The 17,517-nt window shown below is 40.5% G+C and overlaps 1 protein-coding gene across 3 annotated transcripts in view; it reads left to right on the top strand.

The window, feature by feature from the left end:
- dachd (dachshund d) overlaps positions 1 to 17,517 on the top strand; it is a 111,634-nt gene extending 94,117 nt beyond the window's left edge. For all 3 annotated transcript variants that reach the window (XM_037239938.1, XM_037239935.1, XM_037239937.1), the window contains exons 7-11: positions 10,057 to 10,202; positions 11,096 to 11,243; positions 11,415 to 11,558; positions 11,943 to 12,011; positions 15,996 to 17,517. In XM_037239938.1, the coding sequence (XP_037095833.1) occupies positions 10,057 to 10,202; positions 11,096 to 11,243; positions 11,415 to 11,558; positions 11,943 to 12,011; positions 15,996 to 16,033 (545 nt within the window). In that variant the 3' untranslated portion in view covers positions 16,034 to 17,517. The remainder of the gene's footprint in view (positions 1 to 10,056; positions 10,203 to 11,095; positions 11,244 to 11,414; positions 11,559 to 11,942; positions 12,012 to 15,995) is intronic.

Here is a 17,517-nt window from a genome sequence, read left to right on the forward strand (position 1 = left end):
GAACAATTTAGTCTTTGACCAATCTAACATGCATGTTTTTGGCAAATGAGAAAATCTTTCCCGTGATTTGTTGATTTATAGTGCAATGTCTAATTTTCAACAACAAGTGACCCGTGATTGGTCGTTACCTAAGCACCTAGGTGTCAAAGTCTGCTTTATTGTCAATTTCTTCACGTCAAGACACACAAAGAGATCGAAATTGCGTTTCCTACTATCCCACGGTGACAAGACATATTATATATATATCCATTATATTATATAGGTCCACGGACAACAAAATGTGATGTCATTTGCAGTCGACTGCAAGTGGCAACATAGCCACCCCCTGACATGGATAAAAACAGATGATTTTGCTACTTAATATTTTGCATACGCAATATTTATCAAAGCAGTGTTTTGACTGGTGAGGCTACGTTGAACATATTGTGAACAAACTTTTGGACTTGACGGCCACTTTAACTTCTCGAGGGAATTGCACCAAAGTGTTTTTAACAAGCTTTTTTTGTGTTATTATTCTTTTTGCTATCCTTGCTCCCTGAGAGTACACAAGGTGAGTTTTACATATCTGAGCATCTGCTATTATGCAGATCGCAACAGCACGTTCCCATCCCGACGCCCTTGGACAACAGCATTAAGCAATTATGAAGATTATGTACAATGCGGAAAAATTTGTGATTCAAAACAATACATATCTTGGCTGTGGCGACTGTTTCGGACAGATAAGGTTGACCCTGAATATGTATTTCTGTACTTTTGGAGACGTTCATGCAAGGGAGGGGGTCTTTTTTGTATAATTTAATATTTGCATGTAAACAGTAATTAAGGGATGCCGCCGACACGCTGAGGCCATGGCTTGCCAAGGTAAACAGCGAGCGGCCCTGCTCGTTCGCAGCGCTCCCGTCCTGTTTACAGACTCGCGAGTGGAGCTCCTCGTTGGCAGGGCTCGTAAAAAACGCCGGCAATGCGATGCCGGGAGCGCAGCGCGGCGGCCTCTCTTATCGTCTGGCGGTCTGCTCGATAGCCGACTTGAGGACATTGTGAGTCAAACCTCTAAATTTTCACTCAGCGATAATTACGCGGCTATACTCGAGCTTTTATATCCTTCCACCATGAAAGTAAATCATTCCTAATAAAGAGAGGAAGAATAGGGGGCGGGTGGTGGAAAAGTGCTTCAGGACTAATTTTCTTCACTCCCTCCCTTTCTGCTCTCTATTCTGTTTTTTTTTTTTTCTCATGAAAGCCTTTTTCCTCAGTATTCCAGTCACCTTGACTTTGCAGCTGCTGCCTTATAGAGTGTGTTGCTTATCCTGTATAACCCCAGTCTGTCAATTAGGTGTTTGAAAATTAATCTCTTTAGCTGCAAATACCGTGCCAGCTTTTCTTGAGCGTCTGAAAATGAAGTGTTATTAATTCACACGAGCAAAGCCGGTGTTATGAATAATGTTATCAAAACAGATTTCCGCGCGTTTAACACGTTGCCACGATTAAAAGGGCCCCTTAAGTATTTTTATAACTGTGAAACGACTAATGGATTTGCATCCGTCTTTGCAAAGTGTTGTTCTAAGCCAGTCCTTTTCAAGTCTCCGCTTCTTCTTCTTCTTCTTTTTGCTCATGTCTTCATCATCGTCGTTAAAAAGCAAGCCAAGTCGAGTACAAGGATGGATTAGTGCCAGCGGAGCTGCTCCCAGTGGACGCCGAAACTCGGCAAAGACATGTTGAAGATAAAACAGTTATTGCGAGGCTATATGTCCACTTTTAAGACTTGTTCCGCTATAAAAAAGACAATTATGAGGGATTTGCTTCTCTTGTTCACATTGATCAAAACATGCCGATTAAGTTCACCACAATTGTTCATGGGTAGACCCTTGAAAGTCAAACAGCACTCCTGAGACGCAGTCTATTCATTTGTGTCCATTGTAGTCAAAGTTTGATTTCAGTATCTATAGCTTTTGACTCATTTGAGCTACCCTAAGTCCTGGTGTGCTCAGCAGTGGACATCCCGGCCTTTCTAATGATATCTCATGTGTTTGGGTAGGCTCAAAGGAACTTTGCTCTTTTGCTGAAACAAACGAAAAACTGCAGCAAATCAGAAATGCCAGGGAAAGTTTGTTTTACAAAGTGCAAATGTACGTATGTTTGCAAAGATCTTGCTTTCATGAAACACAAAAGATGAATCCGTATGCTTTCTTGAAGGATGAGCAAAATCAGTTAAATCATTTTGAGAGTCTGAAATTAGAAGATTTGGACAAATTACTTTTGTTAAAACATTGTCTCTCGTTAATTACTCGATCATTCAAATGCAAGGCGATCGATTTGATAATCGATTTTTTTTGTCCGCTAACCGATTTTTGACACCTCTACTTTTAACTATAAAGCGGGGGAGTGAATGATTTTGAAAATTGAAAAACAGGGGAATAGCTCTCACAGTTAGAAAAGCAAAGTTATTGCGCAACAGAGTTTCTTCCAAATAGGTTGTTGTAACCTCCTAACTCCAGAATACCACTAATACTACTTTGATTAAAAAAAACTGACAATTATGGATTTTCTCTTTCATTTGTTTGTTTATTTAGTCTGAATGCTTAATTATTAGCAACGTGTAATTGCCGCTTATGTTGGTTGTATTCTGACGGCGCTATCGGGTACACACAGGACTCCCCAGTCACCTTCCACGTTAAGCCGCGCGAGGAGGCGCTCTAATGAATTCATAAATGGCAAACAAAAGGCAAAGAAAACAAAGAGTGAGGAATAAATGGCTGGATGATTAGTGGGTCACGCAGAGATTAGCGGCATATACAGTACAAATGATCCCCCTCGGAAATGGGAATGAGTCAGGCAAACTGGCCAATCAATTTTAATCTCTGGGATTCTTGTGTCAATAAACAGTGGGCCGCAATCTAAATCACTGCTTCAATAAAGGCTGGAATGTTGTTGTTAGCGCGACCTCAGATGTTCCACTGTAATTCTTAGTTCCTTTTGTAGTGTTATCTTGCAGACAGTTACGGATCGCAGTTAAAACCTTTTTGCTAACTTCCCTCCACAAAAAGGGCCACCTTTTATCGAAGCTGGCTTTAAGAGCTCGTCGGAAAAGGCGGGAACTAAAAGTCCCGCACGCTTTTATGCAGTCATCACAGTCGGCCGAGCCTGAAATCCTCGTAGGTCCGATAATGACACAGCCCCCTGCATTTATTACATGGCGGATAGGAGGGAGGCAAAATGCTGACTTTGAACAAATGAACACTCTGACCTTTATGCAATAAATATGACACGGGCCACATAAAAAGACAAGATATCTTCCTCCCAGTTGGAAGTCGACGCAGATCCCTCGTTACCTTCCCTCTTCCGCTGTCTCGCACGTCTTTGCTGTTTAGTTCTGACTGAGCGAATGATGAAACACGCTTGTATCCTCCGCCTTTAAACGCACGCCACTAAAGTTCAATTTGTAGCTCATAATCTGCTCTTATTAGTAGCGCCACACCTCATGTACACGGCGGAACACAAGGGTGGATCGTTGTCTGTACGGCGGTGTTCATGCATGATTAGATTCTTTAAGTTGATTATAATTGGGCCTTCTCCCGCCACTTAACGCAATAATGCGCTTTATGCATGCATGTAAATTAACAGCGTGAATGGTTGAGTACATCCCGTTGATGCTGAGTCCATATCTACACCAATACTGTTATGAACACGTTAAATGGCTTGAAGACATGATTTTGCAAAAGTTGGGCGTGCAGCACACTCTCGACAGTCACTGAAAAAGTCCACTTAGGCAACTCAATGTGCTTTACATAAAAATGATTAAAAAAAGCATAAAAAAGGGGGAAAAAAATACAGAATATAACGCATACAAAATCAAGAATAAAAAAAATTGTTAACAAGTATTTAAAAACCAAGAGCATAGCGAGAGAGAGAGATGATTCAATTTAAGAATACGCTGCGGTAAACAGTAACGTTAAAGTTACTTTGCTAGCAAAAACATACAAACCAACTATATGTTTTCCAAAATGCTAGTGTGTGGTGATGGACATGACTTAGGTGAGCTCTCTCTTTGCATCTTTTGTAACTTGACACTAAAGAATTTATTAGGTCCATCTGTTTCTCTGTCTTCATGCGGCTTTGAGAATATGATTCAATTTATTATTAAAGCAAAAGCAATGGAGTTGTCACTTTAACAATGTGGCGAGCCAGCGAGAGAGAGAGAGAGAGAAGGAGGGAGGAGGCAACAGTCGGAATGGGTTATTAATGGAAAGGCACGGCCATAGGGCAGTTGAGATTTAATGATATCCAACGAGAAAAATATGAGGGTGTCACTCTCCAAAAAGTCACGTTAAATGTCAACATTTTAAGGTGGGCCGCCGCTAATTTAATGCCTGTGCACAGTAATGTTTTGGAGAGCATTTAGGAAAACACGGCCCAGTGGCCAGCCTGATTATCCCGCTCACCTTCTCTCCTCCCGCTCTCTAAATGGCTTTGTGCACCAAGCGATTTCATCTTGAAGCGACGGGAGAGGGGGGTAAAAAAAGAAAAAAAAACACCGCGTTTTGATTTTCACGCTGCGATAAGAGAGCGAGTGCCAAATGTTACCTGTTAATCGAGCCCAATCCCGACCGGGGGCCCTTGACTTTGTCCCCCAGCAGGGATGAGGCAAACTCTCATTTTCCTCTCTCCGTGATGAAAAGGAAATTAGCTTCAATGTGATGAGACCACATTAGTTGTGTGTGTTTGTGTGCATGTATGTGTGTGTCTAATGACTGTGTGGTTGCTTTTTTTTCCGCATACATCTATCAGCATGTTTACTTTGTTCACTTTGCAAGTGAAGCAGAACTTTTTCAGCTCAGGGACCAGTCTGGGTTCTTTCTGGGCACCTAGATGGACTAAAATATCATCAGTTCAGAGTGTAGTCTGCCTTTCGCTCAATGTCACCTGGGATAGGCTCCAGCAACCCGGTGTTGAAAACGGATGGACAGAAATTCTATCTGTAAGTTGTCGATAGTGAGTAGAGCGAAATACACAGACAAGCATGTTTGCTTTGATTAATATTGTTGCTCATATCCATCCATTTAGACAGGCCATCCAGTTGAGTCTACTTAGCCTGAAAGACGCTTTCAAGTACAGACAGCAATTGCAAGATAAGCAAGTCTCGTGTTTTTTTAAGTGCTCAAATTGCACGCAACTCCTCTTTCCTGCCTGCATCGCTTGCACTTGCAGCGGCAGACACATGATTCCCCTTGACAAGATTTTCCAAATCCATTGCTTTTAAGTGCAGGTGGAATCAGCGCCGCGTTAGCCTCTAATGGCTGTCCGAGAGGTCATAACTGGTCCATTTGAAGGAGGAGGTTCTGGGGCTAGGCAAATCCAATGTAATTGTGCAGTGAGGAGTCCGTGCTGACAAGCGGCTGCTTTTTTTTTTTTTTTAAGCATCTCCTGCTGGGAGGAGCGGCACTCGCAAGGACAAAAGCTTCACCTGTCAATATATCATTCTGACTGGCCCAGCCCAGTGTACCTTTGCCCTATCTCCCTCTCTTGCTCTTGTCACTATTTCAATCATTCTGTTCTTGTGCCGTCGCCATCTACGCATCCATCTCCTCTGTCTTTTTAACTATCCTCCTCCACCCCCCCCCCCCTCTTTCTTTGTCTGTCTTTCCTCCTCACCTCCCTCTCCCCGCTTCAGCAATGTCCTGAGGGAGTCGCTTTCAAACACAGGAACCAGAAACATATGGCACATTTTCAACTCCCAAGGTCAATTACAGCTATTTATCCCGAGATTGCGGCTAAATTTCCCAAGGTTTTCCTCCTCTGGCTTTGCCACAGATTGCAGTATGTTTCTGTCACAATGAAAAAAAAAATTAGGCCACTTTAATGCATATTTTTGCTTGCTTACGTAGCAAAAATGCACATGTAGCCTATGATTTATTTATCTATTTTGTTCATTTGTTATATTTATAGTCCCAAGTGCTACATAATACACAAATGTAATCACATAAACATGTTTTTTTTAATTTTGTATTTTGAAAGGTGCAATAAATAGGCCTATGTGCAACTTTGAGATTTATTTTGCTTTTTATATGATTTTTTTTTTTTTAAATATATATTTTATGCAACATTTTAGCTTTAATAACCTGTATGCATACCTTCACACATACTTTTCTTTGTATAATAATAACAATAATAATAATAATAACTATTATTATTATTATTATTGGTGGTCTTGGTGTTGTTATTATTATTTGAAAGGCTTCAATCACAGCAAAAATATATTCTAGCAACATGACCAACTAAATTAGATATGCGATGTATGTACAATAAATCTGGTCACATTTTATATTATTTTATTTATTTTATTCATTTGCCTCTCACATCACAAATGCTACAACATAGCATTCCATAAAAGCAACTTCACATATTTTGTATTTATTTTTATAATCATAAGTAATAGCATGTAATTTTGGGGGGTTTCATATTGTTTTAATTTAAGGTCCAAGTTCTTGCTTGCTGCACAAATATAATCACATGTAAATTGGACACGAGTCTATAGCCCTCCAAGTGATTCACATTTATATATTTATTATATTTTTTTGGTATGTATTTATAGCCAAGTGAATGCCTGGCCTAGTGTTTTAGCAGCACAACAGTGGAGGAGTGAGAAAATTAACTGGATAGGTAATTCATCACTGCTTGCACGCTGTCAAGGACTCCCTCTGCAGCTATTCAAAGCAGGAAGATGGAGAAAGGAGGGAGTTATGGAGGCTGCGGTGGAGGTATTTAAATTATGGTGTTTCATTCACAATGCATTGTATTTACAGCGTCCCCGTTTTTATTTGTGGCTCCTATTATCCGGCGAAACAGTTGTGCGTGAAATGTTATTGGTGACAGGAACGGGGAGGAGGAGTGGGGGCGTCGGGGTGACCGGCCCCGTTTTTGCAGGCGGTATTTCACAGCGTCGGGCCTGGACACCGCCGCCGCCGTCACAGCTGCTGTTGGCAGCCTCGCCAGCCCTGCAGAAATATCACCTGGAAGCAGAGCACTCCGTTCCGACGGCTCGCTGTAATTAAGTTGAAGACTGCGCTCGTGAAGCGATTGTGAGGAATAAACACGCCAGCGCATGCCAGGGTTTACATCCAAGAAGCGTGCTGAATAGAAGAAGATGCGGATCTGCTGGGTTATACGTTCAAATTCCATTAGGCCATTTCGTGTTTTGATCTCATTACATTTATTTTGCCTTTTTTTTCCCCCTTCCTTCAACTCGTCTCATGGTGGAAATGTTATCTGACAAGAAGCGCTTGTACGCTCGTCGGAGTCTGTCGAGCAAAACGCGCTGTTTGCTTTTCCCACAGCGTGACAGGTTGTTTCCCCGTCGCAACAAAGCCATCAAATATTCTCTGTGATCCAACATTGTGTCGAGCTGAGGGTGCCGGCGGAAGCCTGACGCCCAAGTTTGTTAAAGCGATGATTTATGATTAATGCCAGCTCGAAATAAGGACGACAAAGTGCCACCGGTACGAATCAATTACAAAGCCCGCTCTCCCAGAGGTCTGCTAACGTCCCTCGTTGACATGGTGATTTTATCGGAGCTGGGCGACGACTATATCAACCTGAACGCCCGCCAACTTGCGATGTTTTGATCTTTCATTAGGTGTTTTATGGAGATGAAATGGGGCTTTCATCTTACTTTAAAAGATGTTTATTTCACATATTGCACACGGAGGAAATCATTACTTAAAAGGACAGAAAGTCCTCGCTTTTCCAGATGTGTCCACTTTTGGAAACCCAAACAAATCCAGGCTGGGTCCGCATAAATAGTTGCAAATTTGGACAGGCCCTCAGTTAATTTGACCTCAGCCATGCCTGTTTCCACTGGGAGTGTAAACAGAATTGCAGAATCTGTCACTCGCCCTTGAGTTTTCTCAAACAGCCAATCAGCAGCCAGTGTCAGACGGGGGGAGGGACTTAACAGAATGTACCGCCGTGCTGTTGGCGTTCACAAACGAGCGGAATCGAGCGTAGAAGAGTGAAGCAATGTAGGCTACGAAAGTGTCAGGGCCCGTCTCCATGGAAACGAAGGCCCGATTTGAAGGCTAGATTGGAGGGCGGCGAAAATTTCGACACCAGCATTTGGCGGAGGCATGTCAGAAGTTACGGGATGTGGGCGACAAATTCAGTGTTTGGACGCAGCCATTGTACAAAAAACTACAATACTTAGTAAAGTCTGACTCATCTTTGGTTAGCTTTATTGTCGCTGTTTCATGGGAGGCTTTTATGTTATCTACTGTAGTTGAGCCTTCTGTCCTTTGGACATTGGCCTTCAACATTTTTGGAGAGTGTCTTTAAGGCAAATAATACAGAATAAGAACTTAAAACTTTTTTTATATATTTAATTTAAAACTTAGAACTCCATTATTCCTACAAAGTCGCATTATGAACACATTTAATCCATGAGGCAAACACCCATTCTAATTATTCACACAGACACACACTCCATCTTCTCGAATAAAAGCAGAAAGGTTGTTTATTTCCTCCACGGACATTCACCGCCTTCTCCACAGGAAAGGTGGACTCAAAATCCAAATTACAAGCCCAAACTGTGAATCCTAACGCTCCTTTTTTTGGCGCCCGACATGTTTCCAGGGCATTTTGCAGATGCTCGAAATAATCTCCAATGCTTTTGCTCAATCTGCTCTGAGGATGGGCGAAATAAATACTTTAAACTAATTAATGTAGCACCAGCTGTTCCTGGCTCTTGGCTGGCATCGCTTGAATGTTGATGGGAGGGGGGGTGGGGGATTGGTAAGGGAGGGAGCGAGGTAGGGAGGGAGGGAGGGATAGGCAGCTTGTGCACTGTTCTTCCTCCACACAATCACAAACGAACACTGAAGTCCACATTCCAATCTAGAGTGGCACTCAGCGAGCGTACATTTTCACCAAGACTGAACTATTTTGATTTGGATCTGTTCCAATTTTACAATCCTTGAACTCACTGAGACCGAATCAACAGCGCCTCTGCTGGTTGCAGTAGAGTAATGCCATTTTGCTTGAAGACTCAACAATTCCACAATTTCAAAGATAATATTGATAGCAATAATATATTTATCAAATAAATACATTGACAAAAAGTGATAAAAAAAAATGAAATGACATAAAAATGAGACATAAAAAGTACACTAACCCAAATGCAAACAAAAAAGAAAACTTACAGGTAATGAATTTCACAATGATAATGTTTTTTCCATAGTATCCAAGACAATATCCAAGGATACTGATTTTTTTCATTTAAGTTTTGACCCATATTAGAGTAGCCATAAAACCGACATTATTGATAATGTAACCGTTTTTTTGCACTTGCTTAGTAACAATAAAATCTATTTTACATGATTTCTAAAATTGTACGTATGGTTTCTTGTGTGCCTATTGAATAAATAATATTATTTAAATAATAAACAAATAAGTATTCTTACAAACAACAATAATAATACATTGTCAATAAGTTCATAATCAATGAAAATCTTCTCCATTTAAGGCGGACAAAAATAACATGGCTGATGTGTGCGCCGTCTTTTCCTCCCCACCCTCTCCATCCTCCTTACGAGGCTATACGGCAGATGGTTCGGTTATATCCCCGTGTTTCGCGATGAGACGAGGATGATGTCATTACCGGTTTGACAGACAGTCGTATGCGTGCCAGCACAAAAGAAGCGCGAGCCTCACGGGGGTCAAGGCGGGCGAGCCTGTTTGTGATTTTGTTATACACATGACATCTCTTAAATGGGGGAAGCTGGGATTTATGTCCATCTTGATAGTGTTTAGCCCCCACGCTGGAATGTTGAGGAAAAGCAATACAAAGGAATCTCACAGGGGCCACTGCAATGTGTTTATTAGACTCCAGGTGACGAGAGGAGAGGAGGAAACTTCTATTAGGACAGTGGAAGTTCGATGATCAAACGAAATCGGACCACCTCACGGGCTTTCCTCTTTATATTTTCTGCTGTAGTTGCTTTTTTACTAGTGAGACACAGAAAATGGATGGGTGGATGAATACTTAATCAAGTTTAACTTTGTTTCCAGATGATAACCTGATGTGCACGCCAACCGCGAGAGACAGCTACGAGCGGTTGTCGTTGGCTGGACCGACTCTGCCTCCTGGCTTCCCCTCGCCTTTCCTCTTCCCGGACGGCCTGTCATCAATAGAGACCCTCCTCACCAACATACAGGTAGAATTTGTCATGCTGCCCATCCATCCATCCATCCATCCATCCATCCATCCATCCATCCATCCATCCATCCATCCATCCATCCATCGCATCCATTTACAATAGCACTTATTCTAAGTAGAATCTAGTAGGACTGAAAATTAAATGTACATTTTACATAATAACTAAATTAATTTAATGAAAATGAGGGAATTGGTTTAAAAACAATACGATATTAAAAAATATTGAGGTAAAACATTACAAATACGTAAATCTGCTGATGCTGAACCGCAAGCTGCACTTTATTCACTACCGTACGATTTCAGGGACTGTCCGGTACAAGTACTATGTCTTGTCTGATACAGGGTACGATTATTCTACTGAGCAAAATTTCTGCCACTCAGTTCTATTCCAGGTACTGTTGTAATACCACTGATTACCATAGTACTGTTTTTTTGCTACCAGTTACTATTCCGGGATGAGGTGCTACTTCTGGTTCCATTTCAGATATATTTCTGGCACCATGTCCTTTTTCTGGTAGTGGGCACTCTTCTAGTTACCAGACAACAATTATGGTACCATGTCTGGTACCAAGTACTTTTTCGAGTACTATTCTGGTACCAGGCATGATTTTCGGTTCTATACTAGTCCCAGGTAGTATTTCTAATATTGGGTGAGCTGTGGTTCCAAGTGTTGACAAAAATGAATTCTATGAGTGACCGATCAGATGTGTCTATTTTTTGCATTAACTCTTATTCCACGCCCTCGCCTCGGCCGGGCCTCCGCTTACCTCCAGCAGCTATTGGTTTCCGCTTGGTTAAAACATTAGTCTGTCTTCCATATAATGACAAGTAAATACAGAAAAAGCCGCTGGGTATGAGTTGTTATATATTCTATAATGTGCATGTTTGCAGGGCCTGCTGAAGGTGGCCATCGACAACGCGCGGGCTCAAGAGAAGCAGGTTCAGCTGGAGAAGACAGAGCTCAAGATGGAGCTGTTCCGAGAACGGGAACTCCGTGAGACTCTGGAAAAGCAGCTGGCCATGGAGCAGAAGAACAGAGGTAAGCAAATCTGTGTGTGCGTGCCTGAACCATTCCAACTCTTGTGGACATATGTAAAAATACACTTTAATATGCATTTGATTTATTACTTATATGGAGAAATATTCCATTTATATTGTACAATACATTCAAGAGCGTATTTAATGCCAGTGTGCCCCCCCCCCCCTTTAGCAATAATCCAGAAGCGTCTGAAGAAGGAGAAGAAGGCCAAGAGGAAACTGCAAGAAGCTCTGGAGTACGAATCCAAGAGGAGAGAGCAGGCGGAGCAGACTCTCAAGCAGCCGTCGCCTGCCGACAGCATGCGCTCCCTCAATGGTCAGTAACTGAATAAAAAAAAAAAGATTGAATTCTGAAAGAGGACATTTGCCGCAACTCATAATTTCCCACTGGTGTAAAAAAATAAAGGTGTCAATTTGAAGGAGGCGTTTAATTGGATGACGCATCTGGTGACTAATTGAAGAACAGCATGTCTTTGTTTGACTCTTTCAGGCTTTATCGTAAACGCTTTTGTAGCTGTTGTTTTAAGGTAGAGTGACTCCGAGCAACAGATTATTATAGCAAAAGTATGTCTCGCATTCGCCCGCAAGGCTCCGAGGCGTCGCTGCTCGTTCCGCGTGAGCGATGCGCCGGCACTGCTGACATTGCGGCGGCCGGACGCAGGCAGGATGTTTAACGGCGTTGATCTCTTTTCTGCCGCAGATGCTCTGACCCCTGAGATGGAGAGCGACCGCAGCAGCGGAAGAACAGATGCTGAAAGGACAATACAAGGTACAAGGGCTCAGATGAGACTATAAATCTCTTTCTTTTTCTTCTTCTTTTTCCACTTTCACACACACACATTTAGAGTGCCCGCCGTTGGGCCATCGCTGTTCACCATCTGGGCCACCGTACTGGGTCAAGATCATTGTTTCCCTTTAGAGACAACGTAGGCTAATGCTTTTGGGGGAATAACACAATAGCCCTCAATAGAACTGAACAAAGCACTTTTACATCCTGGCGTTACTTTAATGTTTTTCACCCCACGATGAACTAAAATAAGAATAACATTAGCGCAAAAGAGTACCACTTCAATTCTTGACCTCACTAGCATTGTGAGGTAAGAATTTAAAATGCGGACAAAAATGAAAAAAAAAAATGCCACTTCTCATTTCTGTTTGTTTGTACGTTAGTTAGCAGGTTAATCCTTCATTCGTGGAGAATAACTAAGATCAGATGGAAAGAACTCTACCGTTTGTATTCTGTTCTTCTTCCATTATGACTTAAATTGCAAATATAGAAGAGAAATCCCTGTAACAATTTGTCAATACGATAGCCAGGACACTTCTCCCTGGTTCGAGGAGAATGATCTTGAGACTTTAAATCCATCATTTGCATTCTGATGTGGGGTTAAGAGATCCATCATGAGTGAATCAACAAAAACAGAAAACTCAAGAGGTTTGGGATAGACACTACCAATTTCATTTTGCATAGGGGCGAATGAACATTTACATTGTTTGTTTGTTTGTTTGGTTACCAGGCTAGTTTCTGGTTCATGGAACTTAAGCATTTGAATAGTATTGCTGTTGAAGAAAAACAATTCCGTTGTGCATCACCAAACAACAAATATACCTAATTCGAATTGATTCTTACTTCTTTGCTTGTGTACTGCAACATCCAACAAACAAAACCACAGAGCTAAATCTATACATCGTGTCTTCATGTTTTGTGCTAAAAGGTCGCTATCAGGATTTGTTCTCGCTGTAAATTTTGTAGTTTGGGCCTTATACCAGGAACAAATACAAATAGTGAGACACAAAACAAACACGTAACCCTTTCACCTCCACCAAGGGTACAAGCATCTCCATGCAGTCAAAAGCACCAAACGGCGCTTGTGTGTGTGTTCGCTTTCTTTGCAGAAGCAGACGCGTTTGTTTACCGCTCAGGAAATACTAATGAGTCATAAAACCACCAAAAGCGTCGGAATCTCCCCTTTGGTAGCAATAAAAGAGGCCAAATCAATCCATTTTATGAATAAGCCTTGTGCATTTTTAATGCTTTGTTTGTTTGTTCGCCTCCGGGGCCGAAAAGGAGGGTCGGGCGTTTTTTTTTTTTTGGGGAAGGGCGCACACCGGTGATAACCTCAGTGGGCCGTCTGCTATCTGTGTTTACGCACACACAAAGCACCACGCTAAAACATCCTCAATTATCACGCCGAAGACAAGTCGCTTTAAGATGCCTCGGGGCGCGGGTCTGCACCTTTAATCGGAATTTGACGTGGAAATTGTTCGTCTCCGCAGAACAAAAAGTTTGATTTGTGAAAAGGGCAAACACATTGGAAAGAAACCACGACTCCTCTTTTAATTAAATGTCATTCATTCATTGTTTGATGTCAGGATTTACACGTTAAATGCAAAGGTAACGCATGCATCCAAAATTCATTATAGAACCGTATAGCAAATTTGTAAACTGTCTTAAGCTGAAGTAAATCAACTTGCTTCAACTGTGCAGGTACAGATAAGTGTTCACACGGAATAATAAAACCAAGATAAATCAAAATTATTTCAAATGTTTCCTTTTTTATGTATAGTTATTAGCCATTATGGTTGCAGCCATTGTTATTTAATTTATATTATACAAATTGTTTGTTTGTGTAATTGATTAACTCTCCTCCCTAAAATACATAGCTGTCTCTCAGTCAAGATTTCTGTCATTTCAACTACTTCCTTTCCACTTTTCTATTAGACAGGGCATTATTTTGTGGCATTTCAAAATGACCATAAAAACAGCAAATACCGTAATTTCCGGACTATAAGTCGCGTTTTTTTTCATAGTTTGGGTGGGGGGGGGGTCGACTTATACTGAGGAGCAACTTGTATGTGAATTTTTTTTAAAAATTTCAAAAAAAATACACATGCAAAAATAAAAAATAAAGCACTTGCACAGTAAAGTCAGGTTCCATTGCAAATAAATAACTCAATAAAACGCATCATTTTTGTGCTTTGTGTTCAATTAGAACCATTTGTCTCCCACCCGTGTCTCCTCCTGCGGTCTACTCTGCCAGCCTGGCTGTATAATTAACCTCCAATGGCAAACAAAAAAAAAAGAGGTTGATAAATTACACAGAGAGGAAAATAAATAACTAAATAAAGAGGAACGGGGAGAGCGACGTATCAGCAAAGTGAATGTGTTGGTATATTCTCCTAACTCAGGGATTCAAGGAGGTGGGAGCAGGGGGGTAATGAGTGCGTAATTTTTAGCAAACTAATTATTTCTATTTGTCTTTTGTCACACTTCTTTAATTCTGCAATATGAACACAGTCGGTGTTTAATAATTGCTTTTTGCTGTGTTTTGAATGGCTTCCAAGAGGGAGCAAGGCTCTTTTGGCAGGTGGGGCAGCCCCACCACCAACACCGTCATGAATATTTTTGCTGTTTGCCATCTCCAAAGTTCTTTTCATGTTGGTGCCGTCATTGTTGTTGTTACGAGATTCAACATCAAAACAGTTCAACTGAAATTAAAAATTAAATGAATGAATCTCACTGAAGCAAACAATAGGGAGGGAAAAAAACGGGTGTAATTAATGAATCCCTTAATTGTCTTCATAAAATATTTGCACGGGCATAATTTGCATAATTTACATGTATTAATTAATCTTTCAACGGATTTTTTTAATGCTGAGAGAGGCCGAAAAAAATCCCTTTGTTTTATTTAGCGTCTAATGAAATATGTATTCTTTTTAATGAACTTTTTTTTCAATCTCAATTTGAATGTAGAAATACTAAAGTTTTAACGTGTTTTAATGAGGCTATTTCGTAAGAACAAATTGTCATGTGATTTTTCAACATTTGCGCAGACATTAGCAAATAAGCTAATATTTACCACGAGAATTACGCCTATAGAAAATATGTAGCTGTATAAAAGGAGATATGTAAATATCTTCTTCAAACCACAACATTTTTGTGTTCCAAACTATGGTGAATCGAACTGAAACTCTTGTAAAATAACATATTGGTATACAGTAAAAATTCATTTTCTAATTTAAGGATAATTTGAAGCTCCTATATGACTTTGTTGTCATGTCCTCCGTCAAGTCTAACATCCGACGTCGCTAAATGTCTTTGTAGGCGTTTTGTCTTGAGTATTGAATTATTTAGCCGCGGCGCCGTAGAGTCGGACGTCACGTTAAAGGCATTAACGTAGCGCTGCTCCGCCAGAGGAAAGGTAATAAACATCTGACATGCCTCCTGACAGACGCTTTTACCGCCGCGACATTTCCGAGATGAGCACGTTCTCGTAGGAAATAGACAAAGTGCGTTAGGTTAGCGCTGTCTGAAGGTAACTATCGGATGTTTTCACTTCCGGAGGCAGAACTTCATCACCAAGCAGTCAAATTGCACGTGTCAATTTGGGTGCAGATCCTTGTCTATGGTGCACGCAACACAAATAACAAAAGTTATTATGATGGTTATTATTATTACATATTTATAATATATTATATATATATATATATATATATATATATATATATATATATATATATATATATATATATATATATATACATGTTTTTTTTCTTTTCTTCTTTTTTTTTCTACCCTCTTGTCTGTTGCCAGTGAATACGGGACAAAATTTTTATGTTGATGACAGTGGTACTTAGAGGGTTAAGAATTTAAGTGTAAAAAGTTTGAAAACTGCTACACTGGAGATTTGGAGAGTGTTGAAGTCTGTGACCCATCTCATCCTGCATCACCGGTGGCATCTTTGTGTTGCAGATGGAAGACTCTTCCTGAAAACCGCAGTGATGTACTAATAGCTAAGGAAACTTGGTGGGAAAAGGGCAATTAAAAAAATGGAAACAAAGGATCGAAAAGATTCTCCAGAGTCCATTTCCTGAGTGATTTCATTTTTGGGACAACGTGGAGCTGCTGCTTGAAGGGAATTCTGGAGGAAGGTGTGTCTGAATGTAGAATAAGACCAAGTTTTTTTTAAACCGGGGATTTGAGCTCGATTCGACCGGGAATAAAAGCAGCTTCGGGTCATAGATGTTGAGCACAGTCAAACGTTGGCACCAACTCATCCAACCGCTGTTTTTAATACCAGTGACATGAATTCGCCTGTTTTTATATTTCAAATTTGAATTTTGAGACAGAGAAGTCGGGAAAAATTGTGAAAAAAAATATCCAGATGAAAATGCTTTTTCTTAGATGACTACAGAATACAATCAAGTTTCCTTTCTACCATTGTTGTACATACAATGCTAACAGTCATAGGACAACTGGAGCAGATTGATATGATATGTGTGTATATATAATGTCATGCAGTAGAACTAATAGGCAAACAATACCACCGTTTATATAAACTTCTCTTTTTTGGGGGTTTGTTTTCTGTTGTATTCCTGAGCCATCAATCTTTCCAATAGCTGCCACTTTGTTGAGAAAGCATGCAGGCATGATGTAAATGTTTGTCCCGGAATTATGATATTTAATAATAAATCCTATATTGTGCTGAACAAACACGTAGGGTTTTCCTCACCACCACAAAAAAAAAGTTTCAAATTGGAGACTTTTCCTCTTGTACGCTCGTACCGTAATCTTTGTAACAGAGGTGATATTTCTTGGAATTTTGCTGTACATTTTGGATGATTTTGAGTCCTCAAAATCTGCACCTTTTTTCCTTTCTCATTTTTAAAAAGAGAAATATGAAACTCAAGAACAGTCCGTCAATGTTTGTGCAGACCTTTTCCCCCCATGACCTTCCTGGTATCCCAATGGATAAAAAAAGTGAACTTTTGTCCCTGAAAGACTTTTAAACATGTGTGTATATTCTTATAGAAATAACCCGATGTCACTTTTGAGCGTATGTGTTCCAATCAGACAAAGAAGCTACCCGTGTGTGTGTTTTATCACTGATAACTTATATAGCTTCTTGTTTCTCCCTCTCAAAATCATCTCTTCATTGTACTTCCAATAATGTTGACAATAAAACCATGTGAGCGTGAGAAAGGGGGTGCGCCCTCTCTTTTTTCTATGTACGTACGGGGTGGGAAGGTTGTTTTAAAAGAAAAAAAAAATACAGGTATGCTGTGCTGTAGAAAATAACTGAGCATATTGTTCTATGTATAGCAGTGAAAGAAAATGTATACAAATAATCCTTTATCCTTTCGGAGTGTTTCAGAGATGCGCACCTTTGACTTCCGTATGTGTTTTTTTTTAGGCTAATTGGCGACCCACACGGTATGTCAATGAGGGTGTGACCAAGCTGACTGTAAATAAATTATTCCCTGTGTTCTTTCAA

Source organism: Syngnathus acus, chromosome 21 (assembly GCF_901709675.1).
Source record: "Syngnathus acus chromosome 21, fSynAcu1.2, whole genome shotgun sequence".
Classification (NCBI taxonomy): domain Eukaryota; kingdom Metazoa; phylum Chordata; class Actinopteri; order Syngnathiformes; family Syngnathidae; genus Syngnathus; species Syngnathus acus.